This window comes from Pelobates fuscus, chromosome 10 (genome assembly GCF_036172605.1).
Source record: "Pelobates fuscus isolate aPelFus1 chromosome 10, aPelFus1.pri, whole genome shotgun sequence".
Taxonomy (NCBI): Eukaryota; Metazoa; Chordata; class Amphibia; order Anura; family Pelobatidae; genus Pelobates; species Pelobates fuscus.
The window spans coordinates 6,870,386-6,887,923 of record NC_086326.1 but is presented as its reverse complement, the minus strand read 5'-3'; the positions used below and the strand labels follow the sequence as shown (position 1 = coordinate 6,887,923).

The 17,538-nt window shown below is 37.6% G+C and overlaps 1 protein-coding gene across 1 annotated transcript in view; it reads left to right on the top strand.

Moving 5' to 3' along the window:
• The window catches only part of ATRNL1 (attractin like 1), a 716,247-nt gene that overhangs the window by 403,250 nt on the left and 295,459 nt on the right, over window positions 1-17,538 (top strand). The window contains exon 25 of the mRNA XM_063434704.1: window positions 5,330-5,391. Coding sequence (XP_063290774.1) covers window positions 5,330-5,391 — 62 coding nt within the window. The remainder of the gene's footprint in view (window positions 1-5,329; window positions 5,392-17,538) is intronic.

Below are 17,538 nucleotides of genomic sequence, written 5' to 3'. Positions count from 1 at the left end.
TTTATCTACATTGGCAGAAAAGCCGTGTTAGCAGTAAATTATGTTTAGTGAACTTTTTTCACAGAAAATACCTGGTGTGTCCCTTTAAATGAAAAATAACATCTCCTTCCTATACAGCCTAGCATGCACGGTGTATCGATTTAATTATCTGCGCTGTAAATCGTCCCTGTGTCATCTTTTCATGACAGATGCACTTTAAATCCTAGAAAATCCCATTGCACGATCAGCGTAAATGGACAGGGCAGCGTAATAGTCCTTCAGAACTATCCATCTCTTTGCAATGTCAGAACGCTGCTTTAGTTAATAGTCCAGGGTCGGAATTCATCAAGTGTCCCGGGTTCCGGCAGACTTTGACAATGACTGAGAGAAGTTAATTTTAATGACGGTCTCATTTTCCTGCTCTGTGGGAAAGTCAGCTCTGGAGCCTGAGCTCTGTGATTGCCAAGTGTCCTTCCTGATTCAGTAGCAAACAGTGCAAGAACTCGTTATCCTATAATCCGTCCATATACCTTGATTTTATCGGTTTACTAAAAGAAGTATATTAGCAGGATAGGAAGACAGCACCCCCTAATTGTATTTATCAGATCCTCTATAGTTCTGTAATCTGAGCGCTTTTCATATTATTTTAACAATAGTTATTATTACAGCTATTATTCGAGCAGGCAGCCCCATCCATAGACTTTACGGACTAATGTACTATGTGAGGCTACAATCTGCACAGAAAACGCACTTCTTATGGTGAATAAGCGGGATAGTGTAATGCTCTTATTATTGGCATTTATATATCGTGCCAACTTATTCCGCAGCGCTTTACAATATTATAAAGGGTATAATTTAGCAGTGAATGAGACAATTACTAAATGTTACAGGAACAATAGGTCGATGAGGACACCAGTCCAATCTAGATGTAAATCCGCAAGCTTTTAACCATCACTTATATAAAATAAAAGTGTAAACTTTGGTTTGCGTCCACGTCCCGTAACTAATGCATTATAGAGTTAACGTATGAAGTATTATTTTACTTAAAATTCAAACATAGCTTTGTGATTGTTACATCCAATCCTTGCATGCTAAACTTTGTACATCGATGTTTGCTGAGATCCCGAACATTGTTCCTATAATCACCAGTAAAACAAGTGACAGCGAGGTCTCACCGAAAGGGTTTATGGGCGATTTAAAGAGAACGTGCACAATGGCAGACTGCAGGGAAGGGAGATTTTGGCCTCTTTGTTTGTGATCAAACAAGGTTGCTCTAGTAGATTAGCTGTAAATATGGCACTGGCTTGTTTTGGTTTTATAAAGTGAGCACCGTGGGACTCAGTCTATGAATGCCGTTCACGCACGTTTCAAAATGTATAAGGCATGCGGCTATTGTATCGGGAATATTGCGCTAACAATATGAGAATAGAATGGATCAATGGTTTGGGATTCCCTGATTACTGCTGAATAATTAAACAGTTCTTAGAAAATGAACTGCGCGCTCTGACAATTATCGTACAACCGCTACAGTATTTTATTTACTTTGAATAGTGCCGGCATTGCTGAGCAGGGAATTGTAAAGGTGGAAACAAAGTCGCACAATATAAACGTGACATTAAGATTAAAGGGAATCTCATGGCTAATACATTAAATAGATAATAATAAAAATATGCCAAAAAATAAAAAGGAATCTCTGCTTTGAAGTTTTGGTGTTTGGTGCAAATCCACTGAATTTGCAGCTTCTGCAGCAGAGCTATAACAGGCATGTTCTTCAGCTAAATTGTTGGTTACAAAATAAATCTGCATAAATAGCCTTTCTTTCAGCCTCCTCGAATAATACAGCGAGATGTATGGAATTATAATGGAACATGCAACTGTATTTTAAAAACAAAGACAACAAGCTGGCGTTGGGGAGGGCACAACGGGGGGTTCATTAAGCACAACTGTTTATCTTTCAAAGACATTAGAAGAAAATGTTATAACTAAAGGTCTTCAAATCCCATCACTCTAATCCGGAATATCTGCTTATAAAAGAGATCATAGGATAAGGGCTCCAGGATTAGCTTATCATATATTACTTTTATTTTAATCTCTTTAAGAATAAAAGAATCATCAGATAATTGTTTAGTCTAAATATGCAACCTGTTTAATGAACGGCCATTTGATCGGATCTGTATTAAGTAGTGACATTTCTACATGATTAGTGTCTGCTTAAAACCAATATGCTAATATTGAAATGTTCTGAATATCGCTTAGGAATATTATTTATAAAAGATGGAAAAGTGTGACGTTTTATCACTTTGTGTAGTCTGCTATCCAATGCCCCCGGTTCCGTGTGGACCTTTTAAACGCTGGGGATTTAATTTGTGCTGAATAAACGCAGGGAGCAGGCTGCTGTTGGCAGTTTATTTAATGCTTTGCAAATGATCTGCTTTTCTAATAAGTTATATAATAGCAAATCCCACCGCAGCTGCTCCGATTTGTCTCCGGGTATCTTTTGTCTTGTTCCACATGCACTAGAAGTATCTCTTCTCCTCAGCGACTAAGGGGGAGTGAATATTGATATCACTTCTTTAGGAACTCCATTTAGCAGAACCCTCCCTATAAGTAAAGTCATATATACTTTGTATGCAAAAATAATCTGATAACAAATGCGATAGAGTTACTTCCTTACCGGAATGTATTGCAAAGTTTTAGCTGAAGACGTTTGAAACAGAGTGACCTTAACTTAAGATGCCTTTTTTGACAAAGTTTCCCAGATTGCTTGTCATTTAGAAAATTTTATATTACAGTCATTGATTTCTGTTTGTGTGTTTTTTTTTTCTGGCAATAAGTGTTTCAGGAATGTCTGATATTGAAAGTGAAAATAATTGCAGTGAATGCATTATGGACAAGCTCTTTTGACAAACAACCTTTTTAACGCTATTGATTGGAGAGAGCCCCATCGGAGAACATATTCCAAAACTCCAATATAGATTCAGTCTTGATGTGTGATTTTTTTTGTCTGACAGCTTAGAACATTTTACTCCCAAATATGTTGACAATGTCACCAAGAACAATACGCACCTCGAAAACGTGACACGTGACAAGCATAGCGGGATTTAGTCTGGGCCATATAGTATGAGGACCTAAAGAAGAAAGGTTGCTCTATTTGTAGATATTTAAATGGAGGACATATTTTCTTTGGCTTCTCATTCTTACATTAAGAGACATAACATAAATGATAAATAATAGATTAAAAATAAATGTTATCAGGCGCCCTGTGATGAGGAAAACCTGAATCCACCCCTTTAATTGGAAGTATTAATATTGTGGTGTTATACACTACATTTTGTGCTCTGTTAATTTTGTATTTGTTTTCTGTGTTCGTGTTGTCAGTACAATGCGCTGGTTGGTTTCAGATGCATAATCAGTTTCTTTTGTTTTGAGATATACATAATATTATATAATAAATTCATTGTGATGACGTTTTTTCATTCAGATTTAGATTGGCCACATTCCTACACCCCCAGTTGGCACATCAACCTTTAACGTGTCGTTAACGGTCTCTGGTTTTGACACGGGACTCTGCTGTCCTATGTCTTCCCAGTTCCTCGTTCCTGAAGTTTAATTTCCAAACTTCTGTCTCTTTAACACTACACAACCAGTGTGATTCTGAGCGAGGTGCCACGATGTCACTATGTGGTCCTTTTTGACGTACTTTAGCGTGATCCTTTGTAATTCGGTAAGGAGCTGATTTGGAAAAGGTATACAAATGGATTGAATAGCATTACATTCTATTGGTTTCCATAGTATTTGCTTCCCAGAATTATCCGTTATCAATAACATATTGTTTCCCTTCCAAGCTGAACTCTGTAGATTTAACCTCCCAGTTTGCAGTTCGGTATATTTTTGTTTGACTGGTTATAGTCCAATAATAATTAAATAATTACTAAAGGCAAAAATAGTTTTCAGATGGTTGAACTGCACTTGTCATGTTATTGTCCAATTTCATATGCAATTAGCTGTAATACTGCTCAAACCTTCAAACAATTCCGCAAAATAATTTGACAAGAAGTGATTGTGGAATATTCAACTAATCCAGAAGAGATTACACATCTACATTGAATGTAGAACAACACTTGATTTTCCAAACACATATGTCAAGTGAAGCACATTTTTGTAGAGTTGTAGTTTTGTCATATATAGTCTGGGACCCTGCCCTGCATAAAATAACCGAGATTCAAGAACTATATGCTTGTTAATTGGCTGGCGTAATACACAGATTAGATTATTTGCAAATGATGCCCGGGCTCTTTGATTCATTTTTGCCATGTGATACTTGCGTCAATTTTGTTGATCCTGTTTTTCCTCGCATCGCTGCACTTGTACCTTCTAGTGTCTCAGGTATGATGCTGGAAAATAGTGCTGTTTATACCCTCTCTACTAACAGTGCCTTGTCATGGCTTATTTTTGGAGTCCGATATTGCGTACCTTTCTGCTAGTGTTTCTTGTTATTTTGACCCTGGTTAGTTTCTTGACGTGGTCTATCTCTGTAATCCTTGGCCATAGTTTGCTTAGCCGACTCGTTACCTTTTTTTTCCTTGTCCTTGACTTGTAAAACAGATTTTCTTTTTCTGGGTTCCTGTCTAACTTTATGGTGTTAAGCCAGGCCAACCCTAAGCTCTGTTCTTTCTCTTTTATATTGGATCTGACCTACGTTCTGTGTGTTGGGGTACCCTGAAAAAAGTTAATTAAGATTTCTGAACAAAAGCTTTATCACTACAAAACTGTTTTATCAGCTATCTTTTAAGACTGCCCTTTTAGCTGGCACATCACTATACCCAAAAACTATACCAAAAAATATCATACTAATACTGCGATTTCTTGTATTCAAGCAGAACGCCAGTTTAATGTTTGGCGCAAGGTGAATATCTCCCTTAACTTGGCAGTAATCACATTTATATTCCAGGCAGCGTGCTCCTAGAGAGATTGTCCTGAACTCAATGTCATTTTCGTCATTTACTCTCCAGGTCCCGGGATGGAGAATTTATCACCTGATCGTTTCTGTTTTGTTCCATGATGTTAATCCATTTTTACAAATGAATTCAGTATTCCAATGCATTCACACCACCAACTGGGCATGATTCATGTTCATTTGCTTTCAAGCAACAGATATAATTGACATTTTCCTCCCCTGTGCTGCATGTCCCGCAACACTGTCCATAACTTGTGACCAGTCAAGAGCTGTGATCCGGAAGTTGCGCAATAAAGGGCTCTGTAGACAATCTGTTGACTGTCGCAGGTCGTAGGATCTGCTGTTCAAATAAAAAATAATAATATAATTATTGTCCGATTATTTGTCTTTCAGATCGCTTTCTCTCAGCATAACACAATCATGGATCTCGTGCAGTTTTTTGTTACATTTTTCAGGTAAGTGTAGTTTGCCAATAATTTGACATGCCGAGGAGGTGCTTCAGTTTGAAATGTATTCTTATCAGATTTGTGGTTTTTAGGATGACCGTCAGAAATAATATTTTGAATGTTAACCTGAACGTCTCCTATATCTCTCCAGTTTTGTCCTCAATGTAATATTTTTGGGATAAACTTTTGAAATTAATATTTTGGAAAACATTTTCATTTTTTTATTATTATTATTTTTTTATTTATGTTTTGATATTTTTTTTTTTTATGTAATCTAAAATTTTATATATTTTTTGATATTTTAATCTTTTGAAAAAAAATATATATTTTATAAGTCTAGCCAAAAATATTAAATCATTTGAAAAACGTAACCAACAATAATAAATTGTGGCGTTTACAGAAGAATATCCCTAAATGTGTATATTTTTTTTAAGGTGCTCTTATTATTTATATAGCGCCAGCAAATTCCATAGCGCTGTACAATGGGTACATCAGGCTACTATCAATACATTATATTATTTTATTTACTGTATTTCCCTGCTATTTCAGTGGCTCACCATCAGACTCCAGACAAAGCCTACAATAAACTGACACTTTATTTTGTCATATTTTACATAACAGGCTCATTATGGGCCATTGTGGTTATTTAATAGCAAATTGTTCATTTTAAAATGTTAATAATAATCTTTGTACCTGTTGGGACCAGTGCGGTATATATGATTTTTTTTTTTTTTTTACTTATGTTTCCTTCGGTAGGAATTTAGGTTTGTTTCATAACAGCTCTTACCTTTAACAGGGTCTAAAACAAACTGTGCATTGAATTACAGCATAACATTTTTATCTTACACAAAAGCTGACATTAATCTGACAATGACACTCGTTACACACAAACCAGGTGTTTTATTTTTGTTGGATAAAACTGTCCAGGCTTTGTACAATGTAATTATCAGTTTGTCCTCTGGAGCGATTTTGAGCAGTCCTAAATACAGATGTCTCTACAAGTTCTTTAAAGTCTCTGCATAGTTTATCATGGTTTTCAGGGTGTTTCCCCAAAATCAACAGCATGGTACTGCTAAAAGATAAACATATGGAGAGGAATGTACACTGATCTATTTAGAATGTTTTGTATATGACCATCATTAGTACGTATTGAAGAGGTGGCTCAGTCTGGACTTTGCAAGATCATCTGGCGGTCAGCATGGAGAAAGGATACAGGGAAATTACACAATGTTTTTATTGCTTCTCCTCATCTGCATTGTGTGCCTTGGCTGTGCCTTGGCTGTACCTTGGCTGAATTGAATTAGGATGTAATTTACAAAATCTTTAATATAAAATAAAATGTAAAAAGTTAACACAACTCATTGATGATTGGTGATTTTCAATGTTTTATTAAATCCTGTAACTTTCAGAGTAGTGACAATTCTCTTTTAACACATTATAAAATGTAGATTTCTAGGACCCCATACAAGCAGAGGGGAGTGGAGCTTCCAGGAAACGTAATCTCTAGGGAGGGCACGATGAATATCCCCCAGCCAAAAAAGAAATAACACGTGCCTTTCCCCACTCAATGTGCTTTGGTCAGATTGATAACCAGGTGAAAGCCTCAGAATGCTTTAATGCGTTCCTTCTAAGGATCAGTAATTATTGTGGGAAGCCAGAAAGCCCAAGTCCCCTAGACCAGCCCCGGGCCCTATATGTTCTAATAAAGGGTGGTCCTTCAAGTCCTCTGTTCCAATATGTTGCAATCCCCAGTAAAGCTCATATAAAGAGCGTTCATTTGGTCTTAGAGATAGAAGAAGCTTGTATTTATACTGACTTACCTCCTATCATTATATATACAGTAGTTATTAGTAGAAGAAATTCTGACTTTTTAGCATTCATTTTGAAAATATGAGTGATCATGCAAAAATAAAATGTATTTTATTGAAAGATATTGATAGTATGAAGCTATTTATTATCACATAGTTGTATGGCTCCTTTTTAACCCCTTAAGGATGGCAGGTGTGCTATGGCGTCCTTGGGGACCTGGCTCTAAACACTGACGGGCGGCATAGTACGTCCCCGCCGTCCGGGAGACTTACCTGCTCGCTGGCGATCACGATGTGGGGACTTGCCTGGCATCCCAGGCAGTCGCCCTGCGTCTGATCCGACACTCCTGGGCTATGTGATTGCGAGGACCTCACGATCACATGAACGGAATAGCCGTCCATAGCAGTGCCAGCAGGGGGAGTGCCTGGAATGACAGGTAGTCCCCTTACTGCCTGAAAAAACTTTAATAAAGTTTAAAAACTGTTTAAAAATAAATTATATATACTTAGATTATATATATATATAAGAAAATAGAAAAAATACCGGCACTCCTAGGTTTTCCAAATGAAGATTTCTTTTATTCCAGAAAATTAGATCGACGTTTCAGCTCTATTACAGAGGTTTCATCAGGACATTAACAACACTTACAGCATAAGAAGACTTATATAGGGAACTAAAATTAAGGTAAGTACTCACTTTTACAGCTGATGCCTATTCCCCGTTCCCGCCCGATACGTTCAGGTTGCATGTTCGTTTACTTCCGGGTACGAACACATGATCGGAAGCTGCAGGGACTCCGATTGGTCAGGCACACCACGTTTCCCGGGTAACCACGTGCACATTACCTCATTGGCTAATCCCCAGTGTACTGGTGCCGTCAGGGCTCAAGATTCATCACAGCCTCGGATTTTCTGCTATCCATTGCCATGACAACCTGAACGCAGCCGGGCTACTATCTGAGGAAAAATAATTGGAGAAGCAATTAAAGTAGAAGAGGACCTCAGTACTATACTTTAACATAGGAAATAAGTTAAATATAAAGTGAACATTTTCGTGCCAAAAAATGTAGATTCATTATAAGGAGCTGATTTGTTATATGCTCGATCATTGTAAGTGATCATATAATATTCATTACATTTATATATATATATATATATATATATATATATATATATATATATATATATATATAATAAATATATAAACACTGTATAACTGTATATACTGTAAAATGTTTTACAACGATGAGATCATCAGTGAAAGTGAAGTTTTTTGCATTTTTCACACACAAACGGCACTTACACTGATGATATTGTTGTGATACGTTTTATGATTTTGAAACAGTGAAGTCTCTGGAGTATAACAGTACCCCTCATGTACAGGTTTTATGGTGTTTTGAAAAGTTACAGAGTCATATATAAGACTTGTGTTTTAGTTTTTTCATTGGTTTTAGATTGGTTACATTGCCTTTGAGACCGTATGGTAGCCCAGGAATGAGAATTACCCGCATGATGGCATACCATTTGCAAAAGTAGACAACCCAAAGTATTGCAAATGGGGTATGTCTAGTCTTTTTTAGTATTAGCCAATGAGGTAATGCGCCCATGGTTACCCGGGAAACGTGGTGTGCCTGACCAATCGGAGTCCCTGCAGCTTCCAATCACGTGTTCGTACCCGGAAGTAAACAAACATGCAACCTGAACGTATCGGGCGGGAACGGGGAATAGGCATCAGCTGTAAAAGTGAGTACTTACCTTAATTTTAGTTCCCTATATAAGTCTTCTTATGCTGTAAGTGTTGTTAATGTCCTGATGAAAGCTCTGTAATAGAGCTGAAACGTCGATCTAATTTTCTGGAATAAAAGAAATCTTCATTTGGAAAACCTAGGAGTGCCGGTATTTTTTCTATTTTTATGTTTAAGCTACCAGAGCACCAGGTATTGGATGGATTGTGGGAGTGCAAGAGCTTTTTGTATTTATGTTATATATATATGTATAAAGATGAAGATGGAAAGCACTCCAAGGACTTGGTTTAAAATGTAACTTTTATTCGATTTCCAAAAATAAAAAGGTCAACGTTTCAGCTTGATATTCTCAAGCTTTCCTCAGGACACACTGTACAAAAACAATAACCCAATATATAAAGCATAAAACATAACGCTTACTTACCCCCACCTGTGTAGCATCCGACTCCCAGGACGACCAGAACGAGGCTGCCGTGGGCTGATGACGTAAGTCCCAAGCCACGTGGTGTCGCGCTCAATAACGCGACCCGGAGTCGTTGCCATGGACACCTAGATATACAAATAAAAAAACGTTTAAAAACAACCCTCAAAGTTCTCTCATGATGATAGCTGCAACTATACTGTTGATGGGAGTCCTGAATATGCATATATATACTTAGATGGCAATAATAAGATAGAAATTAAACCAATATCACTGACATGTTCTACTTAAGTAAACTCACAGTCCGATCATAATAACTGCAATAAAAGTGATAATAGGAGTACTGTGTGGGCATATGTATAAATTAATGCCAATCAAAAAATGCAAATTGAACTTGGATATCTCTCCTATGTTCTGCATGAATATAATCACGATTTAGTCTTAAAGGGAAACTGACAATATTTGTTTATAACGACCATAATGCTAAAACCACTCCAGACCAATCAAGAGGACTCCTACTCCCAAAATTCACATCCTACAGGAAACACTGTCTTAATCGGTCTGGAGTGGTTTAAAAAATAATAAATAAATATAATATAAATATAATAAATATAAAAAAATAATAAATAAATATATAAACACTGTATAACTGTATTTTACTGTATATACTGTAAAATGTTTTACAACGATGAGATCATCAGTGAAAGTGAAGTTTTTTTGCATTTTTCACACACAAACAGCACTTACACTGATGATATTGTTGTGATACGTTTTATAATTTTGAAACAGTGAAGTCTCTGGAGTATAACAGTACCCCTCATGTACAGGTTTTATGGTGTTTTCAAAAGTTACAGAGTCATATATAAGACTTGTGTTTCAGTTTTTTCACATCGAAATTTCGCCAGATTGGTTACATTGCCTTTGAGACCGTATGGTAGCCCAGGAATGAGAATTACCCCCATGATGGCATACCATTTGCGAAAGTAGACAACCCAAAGTATTGCAAATGGGGTATGTCCAGTCTTTTTTTAGTAGCCACTTAGTCACACACACTGGCCAAAAATGGCGTTCAAATTCGTTTTTTGCATTTGTTACACACAAACAAATATTAATACTAACTTTCGCCAGTGTTTGTGACTAAGTGACTACTAAAAAGGACGGGCATACCCCATTTGCAATACCTTGGGTTGTTGACTATTGCAAATGGTATGCCATCATGGAGGTAACTATCATTCATGGGCTACCATACGCTCTTAAAGGCAACATAACCAACCTGGCGAATTTCAATGTGAAAAAACAGAAAAATGTAACATGCTATATTTGACCCTGTAACTTCCCAAAACACCATAAAACCTGTACATAGGGGGTACTGTTTTACATGTGTGACATCACTGAATACAAATAAAAAAATATTTCTTAATTTCTCACATTTTTTTTTATATTTTATTCATATTACATTATGTTTCATAGCTAAATATTTGATGTTAAATAAAAGCCCTATTTCTCCTGATTGAAATATATATAATAAATGTGGGTGTGCACTTAATATGTGTAAGTGAATTACGGTTGAACAGACATATAGTTAAATTCCAAGTTTGGTTTACATTTTATTTTGATCAAAACGTGTATATTTGGCTCAGTCCTTAAGAGGTTAAATCATAATGATAACAGAAATCACACAAATAGCCCAGATCAAAAGTTTACATACCCTTGAATGTTTGGCCTTGCTACAGGCATGCAAGGTGACACACACAGGTTAAAATGGCAATTAAAGGTTAATTTCCTACACTTGTGGCTTTTTAAATTTCAATTGGTGTTTGTGTATAAATAGTCAATGAGTTTGTTAGCTCTCACGTGGATGCACTGAGAAGGCTAGATATTGAGCCATGGGGAGCAGAAAAGAACTGTCAAAAGATCTGTGTAACCAGGTAATGGAACTTTATAAAGATGGAAAAGGATATAAAAAAGATATCAAAAGCCTTGAAAATGGCAGTCAGTACTGTTCAATCAGTAAAGTGAAAAATTCAGGGATCTCTCGATATCAAGCCAATATCAGGTAGACCAAGAAAGATTTCAGTCACAACTGCCAGAAGAATTGTTCGGGATACAAAGAAAAACCCACAGGTAACCTCAGGAGAAAGAGGCTGTGGTTGTTTCAAGGAGCACAATACGACGATACTTGAATAAAAACGAGCTGCATGGTCGAGTTGCCAGAAAGAAGCATTTACTGCGCCAATGCCACAAAAAAACATAATCATTCTTCCTTGGGGTCTGTAACCATATAATAATCATTCTTCCTTGGGGTCTGTAACCATATAATAATCATTATTCCTTGGGGTCTGTAACCATATAATAATCATTATTCCTTGGGATCTGTAACCATATAATAATCATTCTTCCTCGGGATCTGTAACCCATATAATAATCATTCTTCCTCGGGTCTGTAACCCATATAATAATCATTCTTCCTCGGTGTCTGTAACCCATATAATAATCATTCTTCCTTGGGGTCTGTAACCATATAATAATCATTCTTCCTCGGGTCTGTAACCCATATAATAATCATTCTTCCTTGGGGTCTGTAACCATATAATAATCATTCTTCCTCTGGGTCTGTAACCCATATAATAATCATTCTTCCTCGGGGTCTGTAGCACATATAATAATCATTCTTCCTCGGGGTCTGTAACCATATAATCAGTCTTCCTCGGTGTCTGTAACCAATATAATAATCATTATTCCTTGGGATCTATAACCATATAATAATCATTCTTCCTCGGGGTCTATAACCCATATAACAATCATTCTTCCTTAGTGTCTGTAACCATATAACAATCATTCTTCCTCGGGGTCTGCAACCCATATAATAATCATTCTTCCTCTGGGTCTGTAACCCATAAATAATAATTCTTCCTCGGTGTCTGTAACCATATAATAATTATTCTTCCTCTGTGTCTGTAACCATATTATAATCATTCTTCCTCGGGGGTCTGTAACCATATAATAATCATTCTTCCTCTGTGTCTGTAACCATATAATAATCATTCTTCCTCCGGTTCTGTAACCATATAATAATCATTCTTCCTCGGAGTCTGTAACCATATAATAATCATTCTTCCTTGGAGTCTGTAACCCATATAATAATCATTCTTCCTTTGGGTCTGTAACCATATAATAATCATTCTTCCTTGGAGTCTGTAACCCATATAATAATCATTCTTCCTCGATGTCTGTAACCATATAATAATCATTCTTCCTCGGTGTCTGTAACCATATTATAATCATTCTTCCTCAGTGTCTGTAACCATATAATAATCATTCTTCCTCGATGTCTGTAACCATATAATAATCATTCTTCCTTAGTGCTTGTAACCATATAATAATCATTCTTCCTTGGGATCTGTAACTATATAATAATAATTCTTCCTCAGGATCTGTAACCCATATAATAATCATTCTTCCTCTGGGTCTGTAACCCATATAATAATCATTATTCCTTGGGGTCTGTAACCATATAATAATCATTCTTCCTCGGGATCTGTAACCCATATAATAATCATTCTTCCTCTGGGTCTGTAACCCATATAATAATCTTTATTCCTTGGAGTCTGTAACCATATAATAATCATTCTTCCTCTGGGTCTGTAACCCATATAATAATCATTCTTCCTCGGGGTGTGTAACCATATAATAATCATTCTTCCTCGGTGTCTGTAACCATATAATAATCATTCTTCCTCGGGGTCTGTTACCCATATAATAATCATTCTTCCTTGGGGTCTGTAACCATATAATAATCATTCTTCCTCGGGGTCTGTTACCCATATAATAATCATTCTTCCTCGGGATGTGTAACCATATAATAATCATTCTTCCTCGGTGTCTGTAACCATATAATAATCATTCTTCCTCGGTGTCTGTAACCAATATAATAATCATTATTCCTTGGGATCTATAACCATATAATAATCATTCTTCCTCGGGGTCTATAACCCATATAACAATCATTCTTCCTTAGTGTCTGTAACCATATAACAATCATTCTTCCTCGGGGTCTGCAACCCATATAATAATCATTCTTCCTTAGGGTCTGTAACCATATAATAATCATTCTTCCTCTGGGTCTGTAACCCATAAATAATAATTCTTCCTCGGTGTCTGTAACCATATAATAATTATTCTTCCTCTGTGTCTGTAACCATATTATAATCATTCTTCCTCGGGGGTCTGTAACCATATAATAATCATTCTTCCTCTGTGTCTGTAACCATATAATAATCATTCTTCCTCCGGTTCTGTAACCATATAATAATCATTCTTCCTCGGAGTCTGTAACCATATAATAATCATTCTTCCTTGGAGTCTGTAACCCATATAATAATCATTCTTCCTTTGGGTCTGTAACCATATAATAATCATTCTTCCTTGGAGTCTGTAACCCATATAATAATCATTCTTCCTCGATGTCTGTAACCATATAATAATCATTCTTCCTCGGTGTCTGTAACCATATTATAATCATTCTTCCTCAGTGTCTGTAACCATATAATAATCATTCTTCCTCGATGTCTGTAACCATATAATAATCATTCTTCCTTAGTGCTTGTAACCATATAATAATCATTCTTCCTTGGGATCTGTAACTATATAATAATAATTCTTCCTCAGGATCTGTAACCCATATAATAATCATTCTTCCTCTGGGTCTGTAACCCATATAATAATCATTATTCCTTGGGGTCTGTAACCATATAATAATCATTCTTCCTCGGGATCTGTAACCCATATAATAATCATTCTTCCTCTGGGTCTGTAACCCATATAATAATCTTTATTCCTTGGAGTCTGTAACCATATAATAATCATTCTTCCTCTGGGTCTGTAACCCATATAATAATCATTCTTCCTCGGGGTGTGTAACCATATAATAATCATTCTTCCTCGGTGTCTGTAACCATATAATAATCATTCTTCCTCGGGGTCTGTTACCCATATAATAATCATTCTTCCTTGGGGTCTGTAACCATATAATAATCATTCTTCCTCGGGGTCTGTTACCCATATAATAATCATTCTTCCTCGGGATGTGTAACCATATAATAATCATTCTTCCTCGGTGTCTGTAACCATATAATAATCATTCTTCCTCGGTGTCTGTAACCATATAATAATCATTCTTCCTTAGTGCTTGTAACCATATAATAATCATTCTTCCTCTGGGTCTATAACCATATAATAATCATTCTTCCTCGGGATCTGTAACCATATAATAATCATTCTTCCTCGGGGTCTGTTACCCATATAATAATCATTCTTCCTCTGGGTCTGTAAGCCATATAATAATCAATCTTCCTTAGTGCCTGTAACCATATAATAATCATTCTTCCTCTGGATCTATAACCATATAATAATCATTATTCCTTGGGATCTATAACCATATAATAATCATTATTCCTTGGGATCTGTAATCCGTATAATAATCATTCTTCCTCGGGATCTGTAACCCATATAATAATAATTTTTCCTCGGGGTCGGTAACCCATATAATAATCATTCTTCCTCTGGGTCTGTAACCATATAATAATCATTCTTCCTCGGGTCTGTAACCCATATAATAATCATTTTTCCTCGGTGTCTGTAACCCATATAATAATCATTCTTCCTCGGGGTCTGTAACACATATAATAATCATTCTTCCTCAGTGTCTGTAACCCATATAATAATCATTCTTCCTCGGTGTCTGTAACCATATAATAATCATTATTTCTCGGTGTCTGTAACCATATAATAATCATTCTTCCTCAGTGTCTGTAACCATATATTAATCATTCTTCCTTTTTCATTGAACCTTGTCACATAGATTGGAAATGATAATAGAAAGTTTGGATCTGACTTACCTTGAATTATTTTTGTCTCTTGAAAAGTGGTATAAATATGTATGGGGTGGGGGGCGGAGCCAGCTGCAGACCAGCACGGACGCATCGTGCATCGCTCCTTGCAAAAACGAGCAATAAACCCGACTTAACGGCGGAAAGCAGGCACTTAGCTTTCCCAATCTAGACCCATAAGTCGAGGCGAAAAATATGGGCAAGAAAACCAAAAAACCACGACCGGACAAAACGCCGCTCAGCCACGACATCGGCGAACTCCTGCGGAACTCGCAGAAGGCCGCATGGAAGAAGATGGCGCTGGGTGAGGACGGATACTCCGACTCATCGGGAGACTTTTACCCAGACCCAGAAGCCGGCGCATCGCTCAGCCAGCCCACAGGGCACAAAACCAAAACCTCCCAGGCAGGAGAACCGGTCACAGCAGCCCTGCTGACGAAAATGTTTATTGAGCTAAGACAAGACCTGACGGCCGACCGAGCTCACTTCAAAGAGGCCATGGAGGGGGCCACCACGAGGCTCACCCACTTGGAAACCAAAACTACCTCCCAAGACAAACGTATAACCACCCTGGAACACAGACTGTCTGACCTCCATAAGCAACAAATCGGCACAGCAGAGAGGGTGGAGGCCTTGGAGGACCACAGAAGGAGAAGGTTAGAGGGGTGCCTGACGATTTAGGGCTAACAGACCTCCCACACTATATGAGGCGCCTGAGAGCAACACTACTGCAACCCAAACAGGCAAAACTGCTTAAGATAGATGGACTGTTCCGTCTGCCCAAGCCGACTAACGCACCCCCTACCGCCATGGCTGATATAATTGTACGATTTCAATCCCACCAGGACAAATCTGCGGTTCTAGCAGCAACCTGAGGGAAAACCCCTCTAGCATTCGAGGACTCTCAACTACTACTGTTTCCAGACCTAACGAGAAGCTCCCTAAGCTGGCGCAAATCGCTGCAACCAAGCCTACAACAGCTGAGATCCAACAACATTCAGTATCGCTGGGGAACACCAAGGCTCATCACCTTCACATTTCAAGGGACTATCTTCCGGGCGAGAAGCCCACAAGAGCTGGACACTCATCTGAGCCAACTAGGCCTGACGGTCACACGACCAGAGCCCACGACCACCTTGTCCAGGCTGGAACCCACCGCGACAAAATAATTTATACCCAGAGCATCTCGACGCACCACGCAAGCAGGGGACACAACCTGAACGCCACCAAATGACCATCTCTCCATCCTTTAGGATGCCATAGACTCCGCCACTAAAACCCGTGACTATACTCACCTATTTTCACCAAGTTATATTGTTGTAATGTTGCTCGTTTTAATTTTTTCATTTTCATTTTATGCTTGATAGACACTTTTCTGGCGTACTGTCACCAAGAGTGTAACCCTGGTTCACTTGCGCACCCAGGCATACCAGAGAGGGCTGATGCTCCATAATATTAACAGCTCAGGGATCATCACGCAGCCACAGTGAATGTGCCCACATATAGAGAGGCCCCAAGTCAGAGAGATCTGTTGAGGCACAAGCTCCGATACCCCCCCCCACCCCCCTCTCCTCTTACCCCTTATGTCAGAACATGGGATAACTCAATGTCATAAGTCCCCCTTCCCCTTCCCCTTGCGCACAAATTTATAATGCCCATATTTTACCTTTACCTTACTTTGGTGCTCAAGGGATTGTCATTATACTGTAATACAATGTTGTTCTACTTGTTTTAAAAAACAAAAATTAAAACGCACTCAGCATGGGACAGTGATCCAGCTACTAATTACATATGTATTGTTAAATGTGACCTTTTAGGGCGATAGCCCACATATTGTAACGTATTGCCTTATTAACATGCTGAGTGATCAAAAATAAAGAATAAAAAAAAAAAATATGTGTAGGGATGCTGTGTTTCTGTCTGTAACGGACAGATCACATTATTAGTGATTATTATTATTCTCTGATGGGTCTCTATTAGACAAACTTTGAGTTAAAGATAAAACGAACACCTTGGGCTAAACTAAATGTATCTCAGCAGTAGTCTTGTATAATACAATCTGATTAGTGTAAACATGCTTATTTTGAACATTGCACAAATTTCCTGCTTGAGAGGAAAATGCGCTTTTTGCCCTTTTTTTCCTCGAATTTGACGAGTCAGGCAATATTCTGTCCGCACTGCTTAAATAAACACGACATGGATTGTCTTCTGAGAAAGTTACACAACTCTGCAGGCTGTCAGGCTCCGGGACATCAGCCATGAAGGGCAAGCGTGAGGTTGGCGAAGGGCTATGA